Below are 12180 nucleotides of genomic sequence, written 5' to 3' on the forward strand. Positions count from 1 at the left end.
CGAGCTGGAAAGTATGTGCTGCAACAGAGTGTGCTTAAAATGTGGAGGGTAGATTTTGAGCAGATGATGAATGAGAAAATGAAAGACAGAGCAGGGTTGGATGATGTGGAGATATTGATGCAGGAAGTGCATAGAATTAGCTAAGGAGAAAGTGAGAGCTATTAAGAAGATGAACAGTGGAAATATGGTTGGCCCAGATGACATAATAGTAGAAGCATTGGGATGTTTAGGTGAGATAGGAGTAGTTTTTAACTAGATTGTTTAACAAGGTGAGAGGATGCCTAATAAATGGAGAAGGGGTGTGCTGGTTCAGGGGAATAAAGTTAATCAGCCACACCATGAAGTTATGGGAAATACTAGTGGAAGCCAGGCTGAGAGAAGAGGTGACCATCTGTGAGCAACAGTAGGGTTTCATCCCGAGGAAGAGCATTACAGACGCAATATTTGCTTTGAGAATGTTGATAGAGAAGTATAGAGAAGGTCAGAAGGAGTTGTATTGTGTGTTTATGGATTTAGAGAAATGGTACGACAAGGTGCTGAGAAAGGAGTTGTGGTACTGTATGAGGAAGTCAGGTGTATCAGAAAAGTATGTGAGGGTGGTGCAGGACATGTATGAGGACAGTGTGACAGCAGTGAAGTGTGCAGTAGGAACAACAGACTGGTTCAAGGTGAAGGTTGGACTGCATCAAGGATCGGCTCTGAGCCGTTTTCTGTTTGCAGCGGTGATGGACAGGATAGCGAACGAGGTCAGACAGGAGTCTCCGTGGACTATGATGTTTGCTAATGATATTGTTATTTGTGGTGAGAGTAGGGAGCAGGTTGAGAAGAGCCTGGAGAGGTGGAGGTACGTGCTGGAGAGAAGGGGAATGAAAGTCAGTAGAAGTAAGACAGACTACATGTGTTTGAATGAGAGGGAAGGCATTGGAGTGGTGCGGTTGCAGGGAGAAGAGGTGGTGAAGGTGGAGGAGTTCAGGTACCTGGGGTCAACAGTGCAAAGTAATGGAGAGTCAAGTTTATTTTATTTTTTTGTATAAAGTGTGTTAGAGATGTGAAGAAAAGAGTGCAGGCAGGGTGGAGTGGTGTAAAAGAGTGGCAGGAGTAATTTGTGATTAAAAGAGAGTCTGCAAAAGTGAAAGGGAAAGTTTATAGGACTGTGGTGTATGTTATATGGTTTAGAGACAGTGGCACTGAATAAAAGACATGAGGTGGAGCTGAAGGTAGCAGAGTTGAAGTTGCCAAAATTTTTATTGGGAGTGACGAGGATGGACAGGATTAGAGCCGCTGTGGCCACCCCTAATGAGAGAAGCAAAAAGATGAAGAAGCTGGCTCCCAAATAAATATCACATTGATTACAAAATACTACTACTAATGTATGAAGCACTGGTCTTGTGCCGCATTATCTGAGTGATCCATGCCTACTTTAACAATGTCTATTGTTAAAAGTGCTATACAAATAACAATGAATGTAATTGAATTACAATACAATATCAAAAGCAGTTATAAGGGCTAAAATTTTTGGCAATTGCTTCATAATATATAAGAAGCCTAGCTTACCATATTAATTATGCTGGTCAAATTTTAATAAAGTAAATAACCAAATATATCACAGCAAATTTGCACTGTTTGTTCATTCTAGGGTTCCACACACAAATTATAATAAATCTTATAGACAAGTAGCTTAAACTGTTTTATCCCTTAGTATTTTTTCATTTACATTTGCAATTTAAATATATACTAAATAAACTGGAAATGTAAATGTTATGTTTGATTATTCTGAAATTTGTCATTTATAAGTCTAGCTAGTGAGGGTCCCTGGTGGTCTAGTGGTTAGGATGTGGCGCTCTCACCGCTGCGGCCCGGTTTCGATCCCCGGTCAGCGAACCAACCCCAGCTGGTCCCAAGCCCGGATAAATAGGGAGGATTGCGTTAGGAAGGGCATCCAGCGTAAAAACGTGCCAAATCAAACATGCGGATGATCCGCTGTGGCGACCCCTAACGGGAGAAGCCGAAAGAAAGTTTTATAAGTCTAGCTAGTGAGCTGTCACTACATTCTTTTGGCAACAGCTTAGCTGCTTTTTGGCATCAAATTACAGAAATTGCATATGTTTACCTTTTTCGTAAAAATATTATCAGGAAAATTAAACAAGAGGGCAGACCAACACATGAGATTTGATAAAAAATAAATCAAGGAGCTATATCAGGTCCTTTTAGCTCTCTTGGTAAACCAAATCGTGATTGTTTTTTCCTCAATCTTTCCTGACAAGCACTCAGTCAGCGCAGTTGTAAAAAAAAAAAAATTTTGATGCTGTCATCAGCATGCTTCATTTTAGTAACAGAAGTATTCAGATACAATACAAAGAATTCAGCAATTTCACAAAATCTTAGTTTGGGAGTGTTTTCTGCTTTATATAAGTGTGCCAAATTCTTTTTCCAGTGAAGATCAGATTCCATTTAATTTAATCTATGTATAAAATGTATACATTTACATTACTTTCAATTTCTTGGGCATATATATTTTGTAAGTTCATCACCCCAACTTAACAGTAAGACAGGTAACAGGTACTTTGCACACTAATGTTTTTTTATTTATCACCATAAAAATAGCATAAATCAAAAAGAAATTCTGGTTAAATGTCATACATACACAATTAACAAAATGTTAGATTTCTAAATCACATATAACTGCAGTTCTCTGTAACTTATATTGAACTTAAATATTTCAATGTTTATGCACATTTTCTATACAGGAGTCTTTTAATAGCAAATACCAATTTCTTTAATATGGCTTTCAAAGTACAATATAAGTAGTTATGCAATACATGTGCATGAGAGAGACTGAGAGACAGTGAGAGTAAGTGGTGTACTGACCACAGAAAACATTGCAATCCACACTTCATTCATTTACAAAAAGCTATACTTTCTAATAGTTTAGATTTGTAAATATTTTTATATATTTATTTTTATTTATTTTTTTAACTAAAACTTGAATCTATCATGATATTAATGGTAAAATTAATATGATAATTGTTAGGAATTGGTCAAACTTAAGTTTCCTCGACACTAGAAGAAAATTTTATGCCTGATCCTTTTCTATGAAGGCAAGGCTATTAATAAGATATTTCTTGTTCTTAGGGGGGCAGCTGCTCTTAAACCCTCCGGATTCACCATGTCTAGCATTACCAATTAATGCTCTTTTACTGTAAGATGTTCCATTTTCTTTGCTGCTTCTTCAGATGCAACCTCTGGTTTTTTTTCTGGGCTTGGGCTAGGAGTATTTGGATATTCCCGTGTTCCAAAAATGGTACTACCAACACGGATATTAGTGGAGCCTACCTCAATCTGAAAGAAGAAATACAATTAAAAAGACATGACTGTGTTCAGTGTTCACAGTGGCAGATGCGGATTACATCTTAATAAATTGTATTGAATTTAGAATCACTCTTCAATAAGAGTTTAGGTAATAAGTTTAAAAACAAATATAATAAGCAAAAAAAACCTAACAACTCACCGCATGTTCAAAGTCTGTGGACATGCCCATACTGAGCTCAACCTGTTCCAGTTGAAGATTCAGACTCTCACATACCTTTTCACGATGCTTGAGCAGAATCTACACAGAAAGCCATTTTAAACTGAAGAGTGTTGTTTTATAAATACATCTTTAACAAATGTTACAAGATGTATTGTTAAGATTATAAGAGATACACATTGCCCAAGGCAATTTTATGCCAATAAAAGCTGAGAACTTATAATGAATTAAAGCCTCATCTATAAACAAGCATTGCTGTTTGAAGACATATCAATACATACATTTTATTATATCAGTTATATTTTTAACTGTTACAAAGCAAATGCCATAAATGTACATTTAAACTATCAGTATAAAAGTGATCCACTTGCTTTTTCACTGTCTATAATTAATGTATATTGTTTCAGTTAATGTATTTATAAAAAAGGCAACCTGCAAAAACACTGTCATATTATAGCTCTAAAGACTTATTAATAATAAGTGTATATATACTTATTTTGAGTTATTAGTGGCTTTAAGTAAACTGAAAACATAGGATGCAATTTCCACAATGTGGATGTTAAGAGATTTTGAAGGGCTTATTATGAAGAAATTTACTTTTAAACAGTTTAGCTTCTGGTCAATAATGGCTTTAAAAAAATTGACAAAGTAAAAATCATATTAATTCAAGCCATTAGAAATATTTTTAAATGGTAAATATAAGCAAAACATGTAACAAAATAATGTAAATTGTTTTGTAGTATAGCTTTAAGCAAGTCATGACCATTTGACCAAATGCTATTTATGAAATCTACTGCTGTAGATAACAAATTCTTGTTATCCTCATCTGAAGAATATTTATGACAAAATGTTTACATAGAAAGTGTTACCTAAAAAGCCCATCCAGAAATTTTGAGGAAGGTGGCAGGGCAGGGTATATAAACTTAGACACAGGAGAATTGTGGGTTGGATGGAGAGATTAGAGCCAGGTTTCATTTATACTACTTGGAAGCTGTAGATTTATGAATGAATCCAAATTCTGTAGATGACTGAAAATGTACAGTGGATATAAAATTTAACACCCCTGTTAATATCAACTACATGTCGTACTCTGTATGAATGTTTATGTGGCAAATAAAATTAGAATTGGAAAATGGCAGGTTTTTTAATGTGAAAATGAAATGTCAGTAATATATTCAACTTTATTGTGAAATTAACAGTGTATCTTAAAAGTGAAAAACAATAGGATTCATTTTAGGAAAAAAGTACAATAACTTGGTTGCAGAAGAACAAACACCTCTAAACAGTTTTTATCAGCTGCATTGAATCTCTTTGGTATATTTGTTCTTTGCAAAACCATTCTAACTCTGGTAAATTGGCTGGGCTATTCCAAAACCGTGATCTTTTTAATGTAATTTCCCGGACTATAAAGGTGCACCCTTATATAAGCCGCACCCACTGAATTTAACAAAATATTTTTATTTTTAACATAAATAAGCCGCACCTAGATGGCGAAGCGAAGCCAGAAAGCGAAGATTGTGACGGAAAATTAAGATAAGCAAAGTTTAGGGATACGTAGTGTACAGGAGTGATAGTAAAAAACGAGTTTTCCCTCCACCTCCACTTATCGCCTCCACACACACACACACACACACACACACACACACACACACACACACACACACACACCGGCTTTTTCGTTAGCTCAAGTCGTCTCATCGCCAAGGAAAATACACTGAATAAAACCTAATTATATCTTTACATACTCTTTCTATTATGTTTTCATACAAGATTTGTTATTTAGAAATGTATTTTCCAATTTATTAACATGAAACATAAAAATGGGGGTGCATTTTGGGGGTTGGAACGGATTAATGCCATTTTAAGTATTTTCAATATGGAAAACTGATTTGATGTGCGAGCAAATTGAGATACAAGCTCGTCCACGGAACGAATTAAACTCGTAGGTCAAGGTACCACTGTATTTCTCTGGGGAGTTTATCTTTTGTCATCGTCGTGCGCCACCGGTGGAAGTTTTTCTCCCGATGCCGTGCAGCTCAGAACACAGGTGAGGTGCGTTTTTTTCATTTCCGTTCGGAAATTTAATTGGTCTAATGTTATGTCGCTCAGTTTTTTGGCTTGAAGTTTGTGAAACCGGGAAAAACCCAGGAAAAATCTATAAATTAGCCGCTTCGTTGTTTAAGCCGCGGGGTTCAAAACGTGGGAAAAATGTAGCGGCTTATAGTCCGAAAAATACGGTATATATTTTTCGTTTATTTGGTGTGCTTTAGGTTGTTTTCATGTTAAAAGGTGTTATATGAGAAACATTGAGGTTTTATGGCAAAATCCTCTAATATTTAAAGCCATTTATTATTACTCCACCCTGATTAAACCCTGATTGTAGACCCCAGCTACATTGATGTCCTGTTCTCTGCCATATTTTCCCCACTTGTTGACAATTGTCTATTGCAGTGTCCATTGTATATTCACAGTCTTGAAAAAAGTTTGGAACATTGTTAATTAATTTTAACAACGAGATCCCATACCCACATTATCAGCTCTGCAGCCCATGGCTTTTTCACTTGAATGTTACCAAGAAGATGGCAAAAAGATTCTATAGGTACAGTTGTACACCCCATAAAAATAAGTTGGGAAAATGTAAAAAAAAAAAAAAAAAAAAAAAACAAAAAAAAAAAACAAAAACACAGAATGCAATGATTTTTAAAACTAATAAATCCATATTGTTCAGAATACAACTAAGAAAATAATTTGAATGTTTAAACTGAGGAAATGTAATATATTTTTCATACATAAATCATGTTCATTTTAAATTTAGTGGCTGCAATGTGTCTCAAAATGTTGGGACTGGGACAACAAAAGGTTAGAAAAGTTGCTGATTTTACAAATTTTGTCAAGTTAACCTGGCAAGAGGCCTACAATAATAAAAAATAATGTAAGTCAGAGTCGGTCAAAAGATGGGCAGAGGTTCACCAATCAAAAAAAAAATGTGAATACAAGTTGTGGAACAATTTCAAAATAATGTTCCTCAACATAAAACACCCAAGACCATGGATGTATCATCAATATGGTGCATAATATCCAAGAATCTTTAGAAAACTCTGCATGCAGAGACAATATAAAAAAAAAATCAATATTATGATCTTCAAGCCCTTAGGTGGCACTGCATTTAAAAAAGGAATAAAAAGTAATGGAAATCACTACATGGGCTCAGAAATAGAGGTTAACCAACCATACTTGCCGATAACTGATTATTAAACTATTTTTTAAAATGAATACTGGATAATAAAAAAAAAAAAAAACATACATACTCCATATAAACATAAAAAATGGATGCAAAAATCCATAAATCGGTATGGGATTTTTTAGCAGTGCCTATTAATTGCTAAAAGCTTGGTCATCCTCTACACAGAAACATCTAAAGAAATCTTGCTTTGTAAATATCCCAATTTCCCAATGTCATCCACAAATGCAGGTTAAAACTCAATCAAGCAATGCAAAAGTCATATGTGAACATGATCAAGAAACACTGTTGTCTTCTCTGCCAAAGCTCATTTGAAATGAACTGAGGCAAAGTGGAAAACGTTTCTTTGATAAGACGAATTTAGATTTAAATTTCTTTTTGGATACCATGGCTTTTGTGTCCTCCAAACCAAAGAGGAGGAGGACCATCAAGATTATCATCTGTGCAAGGTCTAGAGTGTAGACCTTTCACCATTCAAAAACATTTGGTGCATAATAAAACAAAAAATACAACAAAAAGGGCACAGGACTGTTGAGCAGCTAGAATCCTGTATCAGACATAATTGGGACAGCATTCCTCTCCCAAAACTACAGCAACTGTTTTAGTTGCCTGATTCATAAAGACTGTTGTTTAAAGAAGAGGGGGTATTTACACAGTGGTAAACACTGTGGTCCAAACTTTTCTGAGATATGTTGTGGCAATCCAATTCAAAATTACTTTAATACATTTCCTCAGTTTTGACATTTATGTTTTTTATGTTCTATTGTGAGTAAAAATGAGATTTGCAACAACATTTTTTGAATTGGGGTTGTACTTTATTTGGGGTAAATCAGTCACATTACTAAGGGCATTGATATACTAATCAAAATTACTAATAAAACATTTTATTCAAAACAATGCCACATTCTCAGTTATAAAAGTGTACACACTTAACTTATTTTTACTTATCTCTCTCTCTCTCTCTCTCTCTCTCTCTCTCTCTCTCTCTCTCTCTCTATATATATATATATATATATATATATATATATATATATATATATATATATATATATATATATATATATATACGGTGTTGTGCTAGTTACTAAAAAATAGTAACTAGTTACAGTTACTAGTTACTTCGTTCAAAAAAAAACAAAACTCAATTACTTTGTTGATTACTTACACCAAAAAGTAATGCATTACTGTTAAAAATAACTTTTTAGTTACTTTTTTTTAAAGAACGTTTTTCAATGTTCCCATTAATGCCCTTTTATGCGTTATGATCTATACAAACACAAAACTGACTTAAACACTAAGTAATTTTTATTTTAGTCAGACCTGCACAAACTGAATATATCACAAGGATTTCTGAAATAAATAACAAAACAAGCTGAATAATATTTTTACAATCAAAAACTAAAGTGGCTTCTGCCGTTGTGTTGAGCTCTTAAAAATGTTCCTTTCACAGCTTAAGTATGAAAACTATCAACAATGTACAACATAACACCGGGTTAGCTTCTAGCTTCATCGAGGCATGGAGTTTCTGGAGGAGCTTAGTCAGATTGGAGTTGCTGTTTATCGCAGTGGATACGACCTACGAACCAGAAAGACACAACTTACATTTGTCTTTATGCTCAACTAAAGTGAAATAATGAGCATATTTTAACTTTGAGAAAGTCGTCTTGCTCTCGACGTAAACAGGTTAGACTGTAGTCTACACTTCAGCCGAAATTCATTCATTTAAAAAAGTAATGCCCAAACGCACCAAACGGTAACGGAGTTACTTTATTTAAAAAACGCGTTACAGTATTAGTTACTGTCAAAAGTAACTGCGTTACAGTAACGCATTACTGCCCAACACTGTGTATGTATATATATATATATATATATATATATATATATATATATATATATATATATATATATACACACACACACACGTGAAAAGATTTTTGGTACCCTTCAGTCAATGAAAGAAAAACTCACAATGGTCACAGAAAAAACTTTAATCTGACAAAAGTAATAAAAAAAAAAAAAAAAATCAATGAATGTTAACCAATGAAATTGACATTGCTTTTCAACCCTGCTTTAATGGAATTATAAAAAAAAAATAAACTCATGGAACAGGCCTAGACAAAAATGATGATACCCCTAGAAAAGACTAAAAATATCATTCAGTGGGCCTATATATAGGGCTCCAGGTAGTCACTGTGTTGTCTGGTGACCTGGTGTGTACCACACTCAACATGGACCAGAGGAAGCGAAGGAAAGAGTTGTCTCAGGAGATTAGAAAGAAAATTATAGACAAGCATGATAAAGGTAGAGCTATAAGACCATCTCCAAGCAGCTAGATGTTCCTTAGACTACAGTTGCACATATTATTCAGAAATGTAAGATCCATGGGACTGTAGCCAACCTCCCTGGACGTGGCCGCAGGAGGAAAATTTATGACAAATCAAAGAGACGGATAATCCGAATGGTAACAAAAGAGCCCAGGAAGACTTCTAAAGAGATCCAAGGTAAACTCAGGGACAACAAGGAACATGTGTCAGATCGCACCATCCGTCGTTGTTTGAGCCAAAGTGGACTACATGGGAGACCACCAAGGAGAACACCATTGTTGAAAACAAATCATAAAAAATGCTAGACTTGAATATTCCAAACTACATGTTGACAAGACACAAAGCTTCTGGGAGAATGTCCTATGGACAGATGAGACAAAAATGGAACTTTTTGACAAGGCACATCAGCTCTATGTTCACAGACGGAAAAATGAAACATATCAAGAAAAGAACACCCTACTGTGAAACATGGAGGAGGCTCTGTTATGTTCAGATGTTGCTGCATCTGGCACAGGGTGTCTTGAATCTGTGCATGGTACAATGAAATCTGAAGACTATCAAGGGATTCTAGAGAGAAATGTGCTAGCCAGTGTCAGAAAGCTTGGTCTCAGTCACAGGTCATGGGTCTTGCAACAGGACAATGACCCAAAACACACAGCTAAAAACACCCAAGAATGGCTAAGAGGGAAACATTGGACTAACTAAAGTGGCCTTCTATGAGCCCTGACCTCAATCCCATTGAGCATCTTTGGAAGGAGCTGAAACATGCTATTTGGAAAAGACACCCTTCAAACCGGAAACAACTGGAGCAGTTTGCTCATGAGGAGTGGGCCAGAATACCTGCTGAGAGGTGCAGAAGTCTCATTGACAGTTACAAGAATCATCTGATTGCAGTGATTGCCTTAAAAGGTTGTGCAACAAAATATTAAGTTAGGGGTACCATCATTTTTGTCCAGGCCTGTTCCATGAGTTCATTTTTTAAAAGAATTCTGTTGAAGATGGTTGAAAAGCAATGTCTGACTTTCATTGGTTAACATTTATAAATTTTTTATTTAATATTACTTTTGTCAGATTAAAGTTTTTTCTGTGACCATTGTGAGTTTTTCTTTCATTGACCGAAGGGTACCAACAATTCTGTCCACGTTTTATATATATTTACAGTGAGGAAAATAAGTATTTGAACACCCTGCTATTTTGCAAGTTCTCCCACTTAGAAATCATGGAGGGGTCTGAAATTGTCATCGTAGGTGCATGTCCACTGTGAGAGACATAACCAAAAAAAAATAATAATCCAGAAATCACAATATATGATTTTTAAACTATTTATTTGTATGATACAGCTGCAAATAAGTATTTGAACACCTGTCTATCAGCTAGAATTCTGACCCCCAAAGACCTGTTAGTCTGCCTTTAAAATGTCCACCTCCACTACATTTATTACCCTAAATTAGATGCACCTGTTTGAGGTCGTTAGCTGCATAAAGACACCTGTCCACCCCATACAATCAGTAAGAATCCAACTACTAACATGGCCAAGAACAAAGAGCTGTCCAAAGACACTAGAGACAAAATTGTACACCTCCACAAGGCTGGAAAGGGCTACGGGGAACTTGCCAAGGAGCTTGGTGAAAAAAGGTCCACTGTTGGAGCAATCATTAGAAAATGGAAGAAGCTAAACATGACTGTCAATCTCCCTCGGACTGGGGCTCCATGCAAGATCTCACCTCGTGGGGTCTCAATGATCCTAAGGAAGGTGAGAAATCAGCCCAGAACTACACGGGAGGAGCTGGTCAATGACCTGAAAAGAGCTGGGACCACCCTTTCCAAGGTTACTGTTGGTAATACAAGATGTCATGGTTTGAAATCATGCATGGCACGGAAGGTTCCCCTGCTTAAACCAGCACATGTCCAGGCACGTCTTAAGTTTGCCAATGACCATTTGGATGATCCAGAGGAGTCATGGGAGAAAGTCATGTTGGTCAGATGAGAGCAAAATAGAACTTTTGGGTCATTATTCCACTAAACGTGTTTGGAGAATGAAGAATAATGAATACCATCTTAAGAACACCATCCCTACTGTGAAGCATGGGGGTGGTAGCATCATGTTTTGGGGGTGTTTTTCTGCACATGGGACAGGGCGACTGCACTGTATTAAGGAGAGGATGACCGGGGCCATGTATTGCGAGATTTTGGGGAACAACCTCCTTCCCTCAGTTAGAGCATTGAAGATGGGTCAAGGCTGGGTCTTCCAACATGACAATGACCCAAAGCACACAGCCAGGATAACCAAGGAGTGGCTCTGTAAGAAGCATATCAAGGTTCTGGCGTGGCCTAGCCAGTCTCCAGACCTAAACCCAATAGAGAGTCTTTGGAGGGAGCTCAAACTCCGTGTTTCTCAGCGACAGGCCAGAAACCAGACTGATCTAGAGAAGATCTGTGTGGAGGAGTGGGCCAAAATCCCTCCTGCAGTGTGTGCAAACCTGGTGAAAAACTACAGGAAACGTTTGACCTCTGTAATTGCAAACAAAGGCTACTGTACCAAATATTAACATTGACTTTCTTAGGTTTTCAAATACTTATTTGCAGCTGTATCATACAAATAAATAGTTTAAAAATCATACATTGTGATTTCTGGATTTTTTTTTTTTAGACTATGTCTCTCACAGTGGACATGCACCTACGATGACAATTTCAGACCCCTCCATGATTTCTAAGTGGGAGAACTTGCAAAATAGCAGGGTGTTCAAATACTTATTTTCCTCACTGTATATATATATATACAGTGTACACAAGTTTACGGAACAAGGCAACAAAATGCAGTTAGCATTTAACCGGAAGTGCATTGGTAGCGGTGTAAACTATTTACATATGCACAGGTTGGTAAGGCTATGATATATGATAGGTATAAATAATGAAAGATGAAGAAACAATAGTCTTTGGGCATTGTGAGAGAAGTCCTTTGTGATGATATAAGCTTTGTACGTCTTTTGGGATTGAAAGTTTCCACAATTCGTTAGGCAGTTCTCACCACTCTCTGCAGCAATTTCTGGTCTGACACAGAGCAGTTTCCATAAAAGACTTTAATACAG

General features: G+C 36.2%; 1 protein-coding gene across 1 annotated transcript in view; it reads right to left on the reverse strand.

Annotated features, from left to right (window-relative positions):
- Positions 1–2563: 2563 nt before the first annotated feature.
- The window catches only part of plpbp (pyridoxal phosphate binding protein), a 37413-nt gene continuing 27796 nt past the window's right edge, over positions 2564–12180 (reverse strand). The window contains exons 7-8 of the mRNA XM_083570586.1: positions 3509–3607; positions 2564–3339 (exon numbers count right to left, since the gene is read on the reverse strand). Of these exons, the coding sequence (XP_083426712.1) occupies positions 3184–3339; positions 3509–3607 (255 nt within the window). The 3' untranslated portion in view covers positions 2564–3183. The remainder of the gene's footprint in view (positions 3340–3508; positions 3608–12180) is intronic.

Source organism: Silurus aristotelis, assembly GCF_946808225.1.
Source record: "Silurus aristotelis genome assembly, chromosome: 19".
Classification (NCBI taxonomy): Eukaryota; Metazoa; Chordata; class Actinopteri; order Siluriformes; family Siluridae; genus Silurus; species Silurus aristotelis.